This window comes from Sus scrofa, chromosome 7 (assembly GCF_054392235.1).
Source record: "Sus scrofa isolate SSC_HxYL_T2T_F1_AM1 chromosome 7, Sscrofa_HxYL_maternal_Yorkshire_Landrace_v2.0, whole genome shotgun sequence".
NCBI classification, from domain to species: Eukaryota; Metazoa; Chordata; class Mammalia; order Artiodactyla; family Suidae; genus Sus; species Sus scrofa.
This window is the reverse complement of record NC_139389.1, coordinates 2,871,774-2,889,677: the sequence shown is the minus strand read 5'-3', so window position 1 is coordinate 2,889,677 and position 17,904 is coordinate 2,871,774. Positions and strand designations below refer to the sequence as shown.

General features: G+C 54.3%; 1 protein-coding gene across 8 annotated transcripts in view; it reads right to left on the bottom strand.

Moving 5' to 3' along the window:
- CDYL (chromodomain Y like) overlaps positions 1–17,904 on the bottom strand; it is a 181,120-nt gene that overhangs the window by 109,015 nt on the left and 54,201 nt on the right. For 2 of the 8 annotated variants that reach the window (XM_021100128.2, XM_084967247.1), the window contains exon 1: positions 11,243–11,616. The exons of 4 other annotated variants lie outside the window; for them this stretch is intronic. In XM_021100128.2, coding sequence (XP_020955787.1) covers positions 11,243–11,266 — 24 coding nt within the window. In that variant the 5' untranslated portion in view covers positions 11,267–11,616. Of the gene's footprint in view, positions 1–10,807; positions 11,162–11,242; positions 11,617–17,904 lie in introns of those variants that run through there. 2 more of the 8 variants (XM_021100130.2, XM_021100129.2) reach the window with 2 other exon arrangements.

The following is a 17,904-nucleotide window of genomic DNA, read 5'->3' as shown; positions in this document are numbered from 1 at the left end:
CAAGAGCAGCGAGTGGTAGGCTGTTTTCTTTTTTCAGTTAAGGCGTTAGTATGTATCTTCTAGAACAGCCTCTCTGACATCTGAAGGCAAACCTTAAACCACCCCAGGAATGCCCCTGGGGAACCTGAACAAAGCACACATATACCTACGGTACTGTCAGTTCATGGCTAATTGCTCATCAAGACAAAGTCAAACATTTTTTAAGGTGCAAAGCAATCTTCATGCTTAACGGGTATCGTGGTAAGCCTTCTAGGAAATTTTTCAAATGGCACTTTTAACAAAAACGTAACCCATTTAAGGATGTTTACTAAATAGCTTGTCACTCACTCTTGCCAACATATATGGAACGAGGTGGAGGGAGAAGAGTAAATCTTGCCACATGCCTGCTGCTCTTCTCGTCACTAATGTCTTACACGTGACAGACAAGCAAAAGCCTGACTGCGTGCTACGTCCTGCATGCATAACGACGTTTAGCAGGAGGGAGAAAGCCCTTTTCTACTGAGGACAAATGAGCCGCGGGGATGGGGAGAGAGGGACACACACGAGGAAAGAGTAGCTCGCTTCAGTTTGGGAGCTCATTTCTTCTTTGAAAGACAGGATTCTATTTTTCATTGGTGGTTTCATTCAACCTCTGTGGGTACTTGAGTTCTGTACTACAGGTGGAGGGCAGGGGCTTAGGGCTCTGACACGGGGTGGGAGGCGAGGACCGCAGGAGGAGCAGGAGGAGGAAGAGACAGCAACACTCCACCTCACGTCCCTTGGCCCGAGTCATTCGAGACGACCAAAAAGGCAGGCACGCTGGAAGCAACAAACCAACAAGACACGTAGGGGGGTCACAGCTCCTACCGCCCTCCTGCGGCCAGGAGCCCCTCAGGAGCTGCGGAGCCTCTGCACGTGGCTCGCTAGCCACGTGCTCCTTAGGCAGCAGGTGCTGCCCTTTGACTCTCCCCAGCTCCTGCCCCTGAGCTGGACCGGCCACAAAGCCCACAGTGGCAGGGGTGACCGCGGGACCGCCAGCCTGCCCCCTGCCCCCTTCCCTGGCCTGGGATGCCCCCCGACTGAAACCAAAGGGCTTCTGACAGGCTGCGTGGCCTCCTGCTCCTGTGACAAGAGGGAAGGCAGCCTTCCCTTGCGCCGCCGGGCCCCACCGGCTTCAGAGGACACCCAGGGCTCCAGCTGGCCTCGCCTGGCAGGGTGGGGACTCGGGCTGGGGCGCTTCCCCCACAACCAGCGGAGGGCCTGCCCACATCCCTCCTGCCCCGGGCTGCCCCTGGCGGACGGCGGGACTCCAGAGACACGTGGGTCACACGCCAGAGGTGGAAGGTGGTGGAAACACCAGAAGGATGGGCTCCTTTCTCAGTGCAGCTCCCACCCCCGGAGAGATGGGGGCCGGGACGGGCCTCAGAGGGGCAGCGAGAGCTCGGCCCCCTGCGGGGTCTCCCCCTCCCACGCTCGGGGGAGGGGGCGTCCTTCCCCGAGGGGGGGAACCCACCTTGGAAAAAGCTTCTAACCGGTTCCCCCAACGCCAAGGCATGGCCCCGAGGCTGCAGCTTCCCTTTCAGCCGGAGGCGGCCAGCAGGAGGCCCGGGTTAGATCTGCCCCCCCCAGCCACGCGCCACCTGGTGCCGGTGGCCCCTTCCTCTCCGGGCCACCGCCACGGCCACCCACCCACGACCGCCATCTCGTCTGTGGATTCTGATCAGGTTGCGGGGCTTTGCAGGCCTCCTCCGACAGCGCCTCACTCCCGCCCTAAGCAGGGGGTGCAGCCTCCTGTTTTTCATCAGCTCCACCCTGGACCTGCTCAGGACCGGCTGCTGCTTCCCCTGGGAGCGCACATTTAGCTCAGAACCTGTCAACTGAATCACGGCCTTCTCAGCTCCTTTACGAGCTGAAGCTCGCGGTGCCCTGTAAGATAAGTCTGGACACTTTCTCATCTGAACACGCTTGGGGAAGCGGGCTACAAATCCCATCGGGGTGGCGCCCCCACCATCACACCCCCGCCCGCCTTAAAAGCCATCCCCACAAAATCGTTCACCTGTTGCTTTAAGCTCAGAAGTGCAGGTGCCCTGGGAGGGAAGTCAGGGACTGGGCGGGCGCCAGAGGGCCGGCTCACCTCTACCTCGGGTGTCTGAGGTCTAAGGCAGGGAGGGGTGCCCTCTGAGGCATACAGACAAAAAGCTAAGAAGTGGGCAGCCGGGTACCTGCTCCCAGGGCCCGAGCTCTGAGCAAGGCAGCGAACAAGCACAGAAGCCGGGTCGGAGCCCAAACAGGATGAACGAAGCCTCGACGCAAAGGGGCCCTGGCAGAGGGATGAAAACCAGGCCGGAGGGACCAGAGCTGGACAAGGGGACCAGAAAATCCAGCAGGGAGAGAAGAATGAAGGGGGGAGATGCCCCAGAAGATGGGGACTGTTCAAGGGGGGGTTCCGGCCCAGCCCACGGGCGGAGAGGAGTTAAGAGGCAGATGGGCCCCTCCTCCGACAGAGACCCTCCACCTGCTCCAACCGGGCCCAGGGACCAGCAGCACCGCTAAATGGAGAACGAGCAGCTGCACCTTCCCTTCGACACCCAGCAGTGAGATGACTTCAGACAGAAAACAAATCTCTTCGGACTTAAATGGCAAAAACGACCATTAAAACAAGCTTTGAAAAACATGTAATTGATAATTCAAATATTCCCATCTACATTTCGTCAAATCAGCTAATCCTTCCTTTACTCAGTGTCATCGTGGAAGACGACACGGCAGGTCTCTGCTCTTAACCCGGGTGGGGGCAGTGGGGGGACAGGGGACCCTTCCTGAAGCATCGACCCGACCTGAAGATGGAGGAGGAACATTAACTGGTGGCGACTCTCAAAACATGCAACGTCAAACCAAAGGGCACTCTGCGCGGCGGGCCTTCTCAGAGGCTTGAGGCTGCCGTGGAAACTCGCAACCTCCACTCACAGCTCCGCCCGCCACGCAGCACCTGCTGTCAGGGGTGCTCGGGTGGACTCGGCAAAACGGGCCATAAAATCACAACTTCAGCTTTGTCACTCACATCCCAAAACCTTCTAAAAGTCATTTCTGAGAGCTTTTCCAACAGACAGCTTTTCCCTCTGAAAACATGCACTTCACTCGCTCCGCAGGGCGCAGGAGCAAACGTACTTATGTCAACCCCCCTGCCTTCAGTGGCTCCCCTTCCCAAGCAAATATCTGCTTCCGACGTGCTCAGGAAGCCAGTTAAGTCCACGCACGTTGTGCCAAAAATAAAAGCAAACAGCCTCCAAGAGAGGCCTGGAGTGTTCAGTGTGTACAGCGTGTGACAACGTTTTACAGCCAAGAGGACTTTTTCTGTCTTGGTTCTCACATACCCTCAACAGCTGAAGCTTCCAGAGCGGTTACAGGCTAAGGTAAGAAATGCTTCCACGTGCGACTCGGTGATGCTCCGAAATCCTAAACTACTGATGAAAAATTTTAACATTTTAACCAAAGACATGCGTGACCTGCAACCAACACTGGGAGCTTCAGCAACAAATGCCAGAAAGTACCCACCCCTCGAAAATGTCCCTGGCAGAGACCGTTATAAATGGAAAAAAAACCCAAAAGTAAAGACGGCGCTCTTAAGCATACTGTGGCCACACCTGCTCCTCCAGCTAGAGAACACCACTGCTGGCACTGCCCCCACTCCCCACCAGCCTAAACATAAATGCCAGGGCCAACACTTCAAATACTCTTTCCAGGAACACAAGTTTCCTCCAAATTATTTGTATCAAGTTTAGAGATAACTTTCCTCCAGAGCACCATATGGCTTTTCAACAAGATACCTAAATGCACAATTCTCACATATATGGTATCATTTCAAATAATGCAGCTCCAGTCACTGCAATATCTGTATTTTAGTTACAAGTCAGCAATGGAGTGCTTCACACCCCCAGATTAAGCACGACAGTAAACCAAAAAACAGACAGGTAGCTGGCCTTTCTAGGAGAAAGCAGACATAATGTTATTGAATACAGAATGAAAGTAACGCATAAGCAAGCACAAATAACACCTGCAAAAACAAAAAGTCAATCAGCCACAGAGTTTGAAGGGGAGGATTCCTGCTCACGGAGAACTGTCCTGAGAGAACTGAGGCTGGCAGGCTGCGGCAGTCACCATGGACTGGAAAAATGGGGACACCGAGGCACAGGGGAGGCGTTGGGGTGGCGTGCTGGTGGGGATCAGGCAGGCCAGCAACTACGGGTTCAGCGCTCAGACCAACCGAACAGACCAACCTCAGGTAAAGAACAGCTAGAGACGCTACGCTCACACGGCGGGACAGGCGGAACAGGGACGTTGACCATCTTGCTTCAGAAACATTCGCTGCAGCTCTTCCATCCATTTTCACACAGTTCCCCTGAAATCCACCTCATGCGTTGTTTGCATCCTTAGTATCTTCAGGTAAATCTCAAGAGTTGGCTCAGGCCCTCATCCCTATTCACGATACTACAAATTCCAAGTCGGTACAGTTTCTTCAGACGCCGGCCAAAAAAGCCAACAAGATTCTAAAAGGCCCTCTCACTAAAAAACAACTAGACCTTCAATGAAATATGATTCTTAATACTTCACTGGGCTTGCTGAAAGCAAGGAAAAAATCCAGGTGCCCCCATGACTCCCTCCAACCTGACCAGAAAGAATGAGTCCATCGTGACAGCAGACAAACACCGAAGACAAAGAAAGCAACCCAGAGATGGACAGATTTGGAGAGGGTGGTGCCTAGATTATCTAGAAGTAAAAAAATATAACTGTTGAAATTAAAAACTCAACGGATGAGTTAAATAGCTGAGTAGATACAGCTCAAAGGAAATACTGAAAAGCAAACAAAACTAAAACAGGGAGATGCAAATGAGAGGAGAATAAGAGGTAGGAAGCTCGAACAAGGGCCTCCCTGGACACCCAGAGGGAGCGCTGGGCAGAGCAGCGGGATCTGATGGGCCGGCAACCTTTCCGAATCAGGGAGGCACGAGCTCCCAAAGCAGCACAGGTGTACACCGAGATCACTCACACAGAGAAAGTCACCCAGAGAGACGCTGACTGTAACCAAAGGCGAGGCCACAGAAGTCAAAGAGAGGGGCCTAAAGCAGCCAGAGGCACGAGCCAGACCAGTCACCAGACGGACCACAACCCTCTCAAGAATAACAGGGTGGCCAGAGGACAACGGAGTCACAGCTTCAACATGCTGCAAGAAAATAACCGAGTAACTGATTTTATTGGAATCAATTCTATTTTTCAAAAACGAGGGCAAAATAAAGGCATTTTCAGGTAATAATAATTAAAAAAAAAAAAAAAAACTACAGACTTTCCTACTAACGATCCTTCACTAAAGAAATCTCTAAAAGATATGCTTGAGGAAGGGAGAAAACTCTTTTTGAGATACAAGACGGATGATCAGAAAAGATACGGGTGAAGCAAAACAAACACTGTCCGCACGGTGACAGCAGCGGCGGGTGGGGGAGCAGAGCTCACGGATTCCGAAGGCCTCGTCCGGTCAGAAGTGGAGCTAAAATATTGATTAACCTGAGGCTTTCATTTCAAGAACAGTCACTTCAAGCCTGGAAATAGCAGACAACTTTCAAACCCCATCAGTGAGGTTTTGGTAGATTTGCCGGTCCGGTCGGGCTCCAGCGGAAGCAGAGCTGCGCTGGGCAAAAGCAACGCCAGCCGTCAATGAAGGGCAACGAAACTCAAGTCTCAGCTCAAGGGTCTCAGGAGCAACGTGAATCCTCTGGGGGGGCACAGATCCCCCCAAGAAAGAGATGAACACTGCCTGCCCCTCCCCCAGAGAAACACGCTTATGTCCTTGAAACACCTTCATACCAAAGCAAAGACCTTTCCCAGACTCGCCAGGGGACAGGGCCCTCCCCTTAAGAAGCCGGAGAGAATGAGAGAATGACATTTGTGTGCCCAACGGTGAAGTCAGACCTCCTCCCCATCCTAGAGCTGAAACCACACATGCCGACCAGGAATTCAGATCCTAGGGGCATCACGTCTGGCGGAGGGGAGTTGGGGGTAAGGCCATTCCTTTAATTCACTCTTTTAGTAAAGTGTGATTCAACAATTAGGCAACGCTTGCAACATCTGAACTGTGGAAAATAATGACCAGAAAAAAATCCTCCTTTTAAAGCATGTCTGCACCAATCCTGCAATCTGGCGGACGGGTATGCCACAGAAGGGCAGAAAACAGACATTCCAGAAACAGCCCTTACCTAACTACCTGGTGTGTTTCTAAAGCTCCCTTCCTGAAATGACTCAGTTAATGATGGGCGACGGTCAAGAGCCTGCAAAAGGGACCAGTCTGCTCCACCTGGAACTTGACCTCTGCAAGGGCAGATCCCAACCCCTCCCCAGAGCAGTGGGATCCAGAGGCTTCAAAATCCACCTGTATTCTGGAAAGCAGCTTTCTGAAACCGAGACTCCAAACACTGAAAACTACAATCGCACAGTTTGGGCCCAAGAGCCTGTCCTTGAACAGGGTCCCCGATGATGTGGGGTGCCCACAGCTACACCCAGCATGACTCCCTGTCCACAAAAACTCCACTCAGCTCAGGTGCTCGAAAACCTGAGGCTCATAACTCTGCAAGCAAAGAACTCCATGAAAGTATGTTCGCTGGTTAAAAGCATCACAGAGCATGCGGAAAAGATTCAGGGATGCTGAGGCACCACAACAAGCACACAAAAAAATATGAGTAATTGAAGTACAGAGGGACTGAAAGACAGCTCAAAGAAAAAGCGCATCCAGCAGGTGTGGCCACACTGACCAGGCGAACGCATCGATATTCTCAGCCAGTCACATTTAAGAGGGTGTTAATTCTCAACACACACATTTGACTGTTACCCCACAACCAGTTACAGAAATCAAATGACCCTTTCTGTCTTCTCGTTTTGGGGATCTTGTTTTGTTTTGTTTTGTTTTTGGTCTTTTTAGGGCACATCTGTGGCATGTGGAGGTTCCCAGGCTAGGGGCTGAATCGGAGCTGCAGCTGCCGCCTACACCACAGCCACAACGATGCAGAATCCGAGCCGCAGCTGCGACCTACACCACAGCTCACGGCAACGCGTGATCCTTAACCCACTGAGCGAGGCCAGGGATGGAACCTGTGTCCTCAAGCAGACCAGTCAGGGTCATTAACGGGAACAGAGTGGGGACTGCGGATCCCAACCTTGACAGCCAGCCCACCACGTGCCCAAGAGATGCTGGTTCGTCTTGACCAACATCCACACCAAGTCTCTGGATCTTTGTGACTCCCGTGTGAACGACACCTGCAGGTTTTCTTTACAACTGTGCTTTTGGTCGAAGTACATAAAATTCCTGGGTGCGCGGGAGACTCTTACCCCAAAGTAAGGAGAGAAACAGGGAAGACTCAGCTTTCCTCCTTGATCTGATCGCCCTTCCAAACACATCGACTTTAAGGCACGTTTGTAAGCCAGGCTTAATTTCATTCTTAAAAGTCTGCTTCCATTTTTTTGGCCTCTAACGTGCCCGTGTGGGATAAATGTTTCCTCAGGAGGCCAAGACGGTCACTGAGCTCACACGAAATTTAAATTAGCTATTGGAGTAGTTCTGGAGGGCGGGGACCTACACCCGTGGAGAAAAGGAACCCTGAAGACACACCAACAAGAACCCGCTTCCGTGGTCTTAGAGATTCCTCGCTCGGTCCCACAAGGACTCACCTACTGAGGTGAGAGGAATCTCGCAGTTTTCTTTGGCGACATAATCAACGGAGGCCACGCTTTTAAATCTCAAAGGAAAAAAGGCTGGCTTTCAGAATTTGGGTGGTTCTTTTGTGTTTTGTTTTCTTTTAATTTCTTTAAGAATGGGAGAGAAAGGCGGTTCCTAGGATAAGGTAACCGTTTAACACCAGAGTGTAGCTTTTCATCAACTCCAAACTGCTTTCACATGTTAATGCACGGACGCCTCCGAGCCTCCGAGGGCGTCAGCATCACTCCACTTAGAGCAGCGGAGGGCGGGAGACAGGTACCTAAGACCACAGCGGCGGGGGTCCTGGCCTCCGTCGAAAGGAGGGGATCCCAGGCCTTGCGGCTCTAAGGCCAGAGCTGGGATTGGGGCTGGAAGGCCTTTGCTCCCCTCCCACCACCCTGACGCCCCAACCCCAGGGTCAACTTCGGCTTCAGAACAGCGAACCATCAGGCAGAGGTGAGCAAACGCAGGCCCACCCGCAGTCCTCATGGAACCCACGGGCGAAGGCTCTGATTTACATTTTTAAGCGATATATGTATATATATTTTAAAGGAAGACTATTCCATAACATGTAAGAATTCCACGAAATTTGAGTTTTACCGCCCATAACGGTTTTACTGGCGCTCAGCACCCACTCCTTTAGGCCTGGCCCGCAGCTGCTTCTGCGCTCCTCCGGCAGCGCGTGGGGCCCGCCCGGCCTCCGGCGGGGATAACCTCCTGGCCCTCCACACAAAGGTCACGGCCCGACCCAAAGGATGCTGGTCTTCTTGTGAAAACTATAAAGTTCGAAGTGCGGTAAATGAAGAGCATCCCCTCCATCCTGGCTGCTAGAGATGCTGGGGCTCAATCGAGCCTGTTCTTCCAACCCGGCAAGGCCAACACCCGGACCCGTCTTGCTCCATTCCCTTATTTTTGGTCCCCACGCCATGGTTACAACAACCACGTCAACAGTCACGAAGCACCTACACACCACACACCAGGAGCCGTGCTCATACGTGCTGGAGATCTCACTGGGGGTGGGGGTGAGAAAGCAGAGGCTTAGCGATCAGGCAATGCGCCCAAGTTCAGAGGCGACGACGGACCCGCGCTCTTCACACGCCAAACTACCGCAAAAGGCAAGACTCTGAACGCCCTCCTGCTACAATATCCTTCTAGAACTGTGGAGCTTGAGGCCAAACATGAAACTTCCACTTCAATGAGGCAGAACTGGACCACATCAGGCAACTAATGCCCCAGGCCCTGGGTACGAACACACCTTAGTGTCGTCTCCCCCCCCCAAAAAAAACCCCACACACCTGTCAGGCAGGCTGCGGTGTTACACCTACAACTGCTACTGTTTCTGCCCCACAAATGACACCACTTTGATCAAAACAGTACAATTCCATATTTTCAGAAACAAAACCTGGCCTCAGAGAGGCATGCTAGGTCAGCTAACACTCAGAAGGTGGCACTTGGTCTCTGGGAGCCGTGGGTATGCTTTGCATATCTTTCCATTTGAACTTCACGGCTCTAGGAGGCAAGCCCTGGTCCCGGGTTTTACAGATGAGGACACCGAGCTTTCAAGGTTAATTTACTCCAGGTGACAGGGCCGGATTTCCACAGCTCGGTTTTCTGATTCCAAACCCACGCAGCACTTTCAAACAGCAACCTTCACTCCTAACAGCCTCAGTGTTGCCTTCAAGTAAAGGAGAAGTTAGATCTTTTTAAAGCACCGACCACCCCACCTGCTAGCACCTCAACTATCCTCTGAAGACTTCCCCAAACAAAAACTCAGAATCCTAAGTTCAGGTGCACACGTGCGTCCTTTCTCTGCAATGCACCCAGTTCTTTCCCAACGCGGGTCTTTGAGGACCTGAGCCAGTTCCATCCCTCAGAGCCCATCTCCCCACGGAACCTCCAGAGGGCAGGGGTTCAATAAACACGCTGAACAAACGCAAACTTTGTAGAAGATACGACCTGTAAATGCCTTCTGCGAGGAAAGTGGTGAGGAGAAACCCGGAAGGTACAGAGTAAACAAAGAAAGCTCTCAATTGGGCACACAACGCGCTGGTGGAACGGTTTTACCTTCAGGACAATTTTTTACACATGTGAGATACAACTTACGTATAAGGTGCTACCTTCACCCAAACACTCACGGAATGAGTTAACTGACTCAGTATTTATAGTCACAAAAATGAACGATGCGTGGATTCTCAAGCCCAAACGCTCAAAGAATAAGTCCATAGAGAAACCAAAGCCCTCCCACCCTCATGCTACGTACTTTCCCAGCTCTGTCTCGGCCTCTACTTCTGGGCCTTCCCCAGACAACACCCTCCTTCCTTCTTGAAAACCAGGAGATTTTTTCCCCCTTTGTCCAAACCTCCCCAGACAGTATCTTGAGCACAGTCTGGCATCGCTAAGGTGTAAAATGGTTGAAGAGAATGGACCATGTTCAGTGCCAGCCAAGGTACACTGACCACGTACAATGTAAGGGCAGGCCACAAACCCACCACCAAGTCTACACATGGCAAAACCTCCTACAGAGAACGTTTGCAAACACTTGCTTTTCAAAAGCAACAGAAAGTTGCTAGAAGGCCATCACTGTTGGCAAGAGAGCTCCATTCGGTGCCAACTGCGATAACCCACTCCGGGAGAAGAGCCTGAAGAAGGTTCACCTGCTTCTTATGAAGGGTTCACGAGGGCCAAGGGGCTCTGCCTGTTACAGACGCTTGCACTTCCTAAGTCCCTAAACACCTCCAAGAGGTGAACCCAGAGAGTTTCCACAAGTTTTAAGTCTCTCATGAAGATGTATATACGGAAATATATACGCCACAGAAGAACCCTTTATCCAAAAGAACAGAAAGGCTTCCAAGCTTCCATACTCCCGGGAAGCCGACTTTGCAACACGTCAAGAAGTTACATCGAGGCGTACAAAACATGTCTAAAGATTCCAACTGACAACCGCACAACTTGAAGTCGACGCTGGCAAACCCATCGCCCATAACTTACAGCTCTGATGGTGCCCCTTCTTACTTGCACCGCTGCGGCGCAAATGAATGACGGTGTATCAGCGTTAAATTTAAATTTCCTGGCTCTGGCCACAATGCTAACCTAATTAAACCATGTGGTCCACGCCGAGCATTTTCGGTGCGATATTTTGCATCGCTCGGGCCAGCACAGAGTCGGGAGGCAGTTGCACTCTTCTCTCGCCCCCCCAACACCGGAGGCAAACCCTCCCCGAAGCGCTCCGCCAAACGGCCAGGAGAGCACCCCCGCGCCGCCCACAGACCCCGCCGGGCGGTGCCGGGGGCTCCGCACCCACCGCCCCGCCGCGGGCACTTTGGGCTCCGTCCGAGCAAGTCGCTCGCGTCAGCGCTCCTGCCCGCGGCCGGGACCCCGGGCCCCGCAAGTCGGGCGCCGCCGCCGCCGCCGGGCCCGGGCGCACGCGCTTCCGTCCAGCAAACTGCGGCCGGGGGGGGAGGGGGCGGCGGGCCGGCCGTCGGGCGGGGGCCGGGCGGGGCGGCGGGCCGGGGGGAGGGGAGGTACCTCGTACAGCTCCTCGGAGGCCATGGTGGGCGGCGGGGCGGGGGGCGCGGGGGCAGGGCGGGCGAGGCGCCGCGCCGCCGGCGGCCGACACTTTGTTTCAGTTGGGTCCCTGCGTGGCCTGCGCTTCCTGCTCCGCTCGGCTCCGGCGCCGGGCGCAGCGCGGACCGGCCGCTCACTCCTGCCGGTGCGGGCCGCCGGCCGGGTTGTGCGCAGGAGCAGCTGCGCAACGCGCCCTCCGCGCCGCGCTCACTCCCCGGCGGGCCGGCTCGGGCTCGGGCTCATCGCGCCGCCGCGGGGCCGGGCCGGGCTGGGGCGGGCGCGGCGGCGGTGCACGGCGGCGCGCTGGCTCCGCGGCTCCCCCTCTCCGGTGTAGTGCAAGAAGCTTCCTACTTGCGACCAAAAAACCTGCCCCGGCTACTGAGCATGCCCAGTGCAGCCGCCCGGCCCGGCCGAGCCGCGCTCCCGCGCTCCGGGTTTTCGGGCCGCCCGCGCGGGAGGGGCGGGGCGGCCGGCGGGCGGGGCGGCCGAGGGGAGCAGCGGGCTGCGCTCCGGGCGCGGCGGGCGGGCGGCCGCGGGGGGCCGGCCGGCAGGAAGGGGAGGAGCCCGGGCGGGGGGCGGGGCCGGGCGAGGCGGGGGCGGGGCTGGGGCGGGACCCGACTCGCCCAAATGCCCTCGCGGAGGTCGGACCCGGCCGCGGCGCCCGCCCGCCTCGACGTGGGAGCCGAGCTCTGGGGCGGGCGGGCGCAGGGCGGCGGCGGCGGCGCGCTCGGGGGCAGGCGCCGGCGGCCCCGGAGTTGGCCAGGGGACCATGGGGCCGGGCCACCCCGCGAACCGCGCCCGCCGCCCCGACGGCAGCGACGCGCGGCCTCTCCCCGGAACGCGCGGAGCCCCCGCCCCCGGGCGCCCGCCGCGTCGCCCGTTCCGGCCCGGGCAGCCTGCGGAGGGCCGGCGGCGTGGCCAGGTGGAGCCCCCGCCCCACCACGTGCCCGCCTCCCCCGCGGCAGCCGCCAAGACCCGGAGTCGGAGCGCGCGCCCGCGTGGGGCCCGGCACGCGCGCTCGGCGGCAGGCCCGGGGTGGGGGCCGGGGCGGGAGCCCGGCGCAGTCGAGGGCGGCGCGAGGGCGCGGCCGCCTCCTCTCGGCCCGCAGCTTCCCCCACGCCGGGCCTCCCTGTTCCTCTTGGAGCGTCCGCCTCCTCCGAAGGGGAGCCGGGAGGAGGGGCCGGAATCTGGGCTCCAGGGAGGTCTGGGTTCCAAAGGAACGAAGCTGTCAGTGGTGGTTCTCCTTGGGGGGGACGGTGTGGACAACTAGGCGACCAGCCCTGCCGGGACCACAGCGATGGGCTGGCCCTTCCTCCGCCTGGCAGGGGAGCAGGGCAAAGTGGGGGCGGCCCGCGCGCGGGCTAGCTCCCAGGGCACACCTGCCGGGACACCGGACGCTTCCCCATCCGTGTGGAATGAGGAAGGGGCTGCCCGGCCTGACTCCCACAAACAGCCGCAACTCCCAACCTTCCTGCGAATAGAGCGGAACTTCCCCCCCGAGGCACCGCAGAGACAGGCTTACGCTGTCCCCCACCCCCTACGGCAGGAAGACACCACCAAAGCCTCATCTCTCCCAGGGCATCCTCTCCTGCCACCCCGTTCCCGGTGCTCTGTCTAGCTCCAGTTCCCAACTGACCTCCTAGAAACCAGGCTCCTCCCACCAGTTTTCTTCCTAAAACCCAATTCGATCGTGCCCCGTTCGCACAGTTTAGCAACCGCAAGGCTTTGCAGAGAGCCCGCTGAAGCTTCCTGCCCTCCCCACGCCCACGAACAAGCGCCACGCTTGCCCTTAAGTCACTTGAAGTCGAATCACCACTGCCTTCACGCCGACGCTTCTGCCTGCAGTTCCCTCTGCCTGGAATGCCCCCTTTCGACCTTAAACTCCAGCTCCGACGTCACATCAAAAGCAAAGCTTTCTAACTTCTAGGGCAAAATTAGTCACATTCCCTCCCCAGCCACTCAGGCGTGCTCCAGCGGCGCTTACCTCCCTGTCCTCCGTCCGGTCCACTCCCCTCCCACCCCCATTTCTAGACGGTGACCTTCTCCCGGATCTCCAAATGCGGTTGGCAGCCCCCCACCCCGCACCACTGCCTCCGTATAAAAGAAGTTTTTATTCAGTGAATTGTAGTTCCAATGGCCACAGCAAAGCCCTGACACCTGATACACCTCCGATCCCCACCACCAAATGCGTGGACGGTAGAAGCACGTGTTAAAGTCCCACCTTCTCTTCCCGTCCAGGCGCTCCCCCCACCCCCAACAGAGGGCCCAGCCAATTCTCTTTCCCACCCCCAAGCAGTAGCGCCGCCTCCTTTCAGTTGGCACTTGTGCATCTGCTGATTTATTTATTATTATTTATTATTATTTGCTGCATCTGCTTAGCGTCTCTCTAGGCACACAGTCATCACCCTAAGTTGGAAGCTCCTTGAAGGCAAGGACTAGAACGGTGGCATGTGCTCCAAGTCTCAGCTATGCTCGCCCCTTACTGCCCACGCTCAGACTCACCGGCGGCGGTTCAAAACCACACAAGCGCAATAACATGTGAACAAAAAGGGGATTCTCAGTGTAAAAGGAAGGACGCATCGCACTTAGAAACTTGTACACAATCGCAGACCCGCACACTCATAAACACTTCCTTTTCTCACGGCCGTCACCTAATGACGATCCTCAGCACAGAATTTGCAACACATTCACCCCTGGCGAGCTCTCGGGTCTCGAAAGTCCCCACTGCTACCAAGGGGAGGGGAGGAAGGCAAGACGCCGCCAACAGCCATCCTCAGACACTGAGCTAGCATGCCTGGTGTACGCCCCAATCCTAGAGCAAGGAGACGGACCTCATGGGGCCACACAGGGTAAAAAGGGTAACGCACGCCATAAAGTCCCTGTACCCGGACCTTTAATCCTGATGACCTGGATCATTTATGCGGCTGGGATCTGCCATCAACATCAAAAGTAACCCCTGGGTAGGAGTCACCTCGGTAATAGGCACGAGGGTGCCATCTCCTCAGCGCAGCTCCGGCCACCTCTCTGCTCCAACAGGGAGTGGGTGTCCATCTTAATTAAGAACATGGCCGAGGAGATCCCCCCGAAAGTACCCAACTGGTGGCAGAGCCACTGAGGTCAGCGGTCCACCAGGCTGCTCTCACCCCGCCCCCATCCCCGCCTAAAACACCACTGGTTTATTCAATACCGTTTTGCTGATGTCATAGCTCAATTTGTCTTACTTTTAAGCAAATTTTCTCTCTTGCCTCACTTTTTTTACATAAACAACGTTTTATCAGTGCTCATAACAGAAGCAAATATGTCCAAGATCATTTAATGGCTTTGAATTTATACCACCTTTTCTGAAATAGTGAAGTTTTGCAGTAGTTACCATGACCACGTGTGTGGGTGCTGTGAAAGTACTTTCTCAGGGAATTGAGAATAAAAGTGCAGTCACATCCCCTAAACACATCAAGGAAGAGATCTGCATTGAACCAAAAACACATGCATCACAATAGTAGGTACTAGTGAAATGCACACATCTTCATCTCTACAGAAATGGTCAAGAAACAGGATGGTGTACACACGCAATTAAAATACACATCTGCCGGTTCTGAGCTTCCGTTCTCACCTGACGTACGCGGTGGCGACCAACAGAAACCCGGGGACTCCTCTTCCAAATGTATCCAAACGACCGGTATTCGACAATCAAGGCCCCTCAGGAGAAGGCTCTGCAGATCAGGCGTGGAAGCCATTCCCCAACGCAGCAGAACAATGACTAACAGCTTAAACCAGAGGTTCTTTCCCATCCCTTCTCAGCAGCCCAGCAGTGGACTCCAGTTCTCCCGAGAATCTGCATTTCATCTACATTTGAATCCCAAGGCTCCCGGGAGGAGCTGGGGGGTGGGGCTGGAAAGACAAAAGAAGCCCCAATCCTGCAACTACTGCCCTGAGGCAAAGGCCCTTTGGGGTTGGGCGGCTGTGGAAGAGGGCCCAAGCGATCCCTCCCTCAGTGTGGCACCCCACAGCATCATCTGTCTTGCTACCGCCGCCAAAACCTAAAGTGTAACTGTAGTTTTATCAAAAAGTGACTTCCGTTCGTTTGTTTCACACTCCCGCCAAAGAGAAGTTAAACACCGTTCCTGTTCTAGGGTCCTCGCTCCATGGCCCTCTGGGAAATTCCTATCGCAGCCACTTAATCAAGAGCAAGACAAATTTAGGCCTGGCAAAGCAAGAGAGAAACACAGAAAACACGTCCTACAATGCATTCGGATGCAAGGGCCTCCTCTGAGCTTGGAGCCCACCAGGTCTTCCTTCCCTGACGGCTTGACTGCACCCCGGGGCCCCTTTCTCTTCCGGACCTCGGACACCCCGCCATTCCTGGTTTCAGCTGCTGCTTCCTCCCCTGGCCCTACGGTCAATGTCTGCATTTCAACTCCAGCCTCTCCCGCCCTGCATCCGTCTGGGTCCCAGGCATTGCTCTCTTTCGTACGGAAGTGAGTGCCTAGGCCGGCTGCCACACTGCTATTTCGCGCCAAATGCCACGACGATTCCCTCTCTTTGCCGCAGTCATAGCAATCCAGAGACTTCTTCCTATCTGATTTCACCAATTCCCTCTTAGGCTGAGGTGCCACCATTGGCCACATCTCATCAATGTACAATTAAGAGTTATTTTCTTTCTCAACTGGATTTACTGTTTAACTGCAATTCCTTTTTCTCTTTAGCTAATGGTACTTTCTTTTTTCTTTTTTTTTTTTTTTTTTTGTCTTTCTGCCTTTTTCTAGGGCTGTTCCTGTGGCATATGGAGGTTCCCAGGCTAAGGGTCCAATTGGAGCTGTAGCCGCCAGTCTACGCCAGAGCCACAGCAACACCAGAAACGAGCCTGGTCTGCCACCTACACCACAGCTCACGGCAACGCCACATCCTTAACCCACTGAGCAAGGCCAGGGATCAAACCCACAACCTCATGGTTCCTAGTCGGATTCGTTAACCACTGCGCCACGAAGGGAACTCCCTGTGGTACCGTCTTTTGATTGAAGCAATTGATCAAGACGAATGAAATTTTTCATTTATCACTTTATACATTGCTCCACCTTCTAAAAGGAGAAAATAAGCAAAATCCAAAGCCTAAATGCCTCTAGACACGGCCATGACGTTCGGTTGACTTCATACCAGGGTGGTAACGAATTCATTTCGGATTTCTGAAAAAACATGGAATGCAAATGTCCCTTGAATTATTGTGATGGGTTGTTATGTTTGTCATTCAAGTGAGACCATCCCAGTGACCTCATTACCTCTTGGCCTTTTCTAGAAAGAGATTATCAATCAGAGAGCAAGCATGCAGAAGAGGAGTGCAGACCTCCTGGCTGATAAGGAAAATAGAAACACACCGGGTGCCCCAGAAGCAGTGGGACCCAGATGTATCCAGGAGCACAGCAAGAGCAGGTGCGGATCGAAATCTAAAGCAAAGAGAAAATGAATTTGAAAGTAAAGCTCGGACCACACCGGCACATGGAAACATGTACTGGGGCTTGACTGGCTTCAATCACCAGTACTGTCTAGTGCAGAGGGTCCCAAATGGGGGTCCCCAGACCAGGAAGCAACAGATTCACCATGAAACTTAGTAGAAGTACGAATCCTCTACCACGAGTCACCTCTAGCTCTCCGAAATCTCTTTAACAAGTTCTCCTGGTGATTCTGTTGCTGAAGTTCAAGCAGCACTTTGTTTCTCTGTGGCAGTGCTGCTGGTGGTATTTTGCTTTTTGGTTGTTTTCAATCAAGCTACAGACCTCAAACCAGCGGTGGATCTTTAGACCATTTTAGTAGCTCTTGATCACCAGTTTTAGGTGAGACAGGATGGAATACACAGATTTGGAAAAACAATCAGAGCACATCCATAATGTTGGAGAATGGCTCGGATCGGCATGTTGGCAAATTGAGACACACGAACACGGGGAGATCTCGACAAAGCTCTTTCCTTCTGCTGAAGGGCGCAGGTGCTCAAACGGCGCGCAAGGAGGAAGGGACCCTCCCTATCAATCCCTAACGCGGGTGAGGGACCTGTCCCCTTCCCCTCGGTCAGGTCAGGGCGCACCTTCTTCCCGGTTGGCTAATTGAAACAAACTGTTGCTGGGAGAAGAGGGAAAGAGGAGAGGGGGGTCGCAGGAGGGTGTTGCCGCCGAAACCAGAGCAAAATGGAGTCACCAAGATTTCCTTTGATAGAAAAGACATTACGTTACTTCTCACAATAACTCCACTTGGGTGGGAATACTGTTTCCATTGAATACACTCATTTCTATATAGACAAATACACAGGCGTGCAATGCGCACGCGTGCACACACACACACTAATACACAAGCATATTATTACATACTAGGTCATCACGTAAAAGACATTTCTTACATTTTGAATGAGACCAAAAAAATTGAAAACCACTCTTTAGAAGAGAGGTACCAAACCCCTGCAAAGTTAGATGGCTAATTGTATGGGAATGGTGTTGCCAGGTGCTCCAAAACCATTTTCTTAAATGGCTTAATGACCCGTTTTGCAGTACAAGTTATTTCTCCATAAATGCTGCAAAGGTGTTCAGACCAGGCTCCTTTCTGAATTATCACATATTCTAGAGGAATATATTTTGAACTGG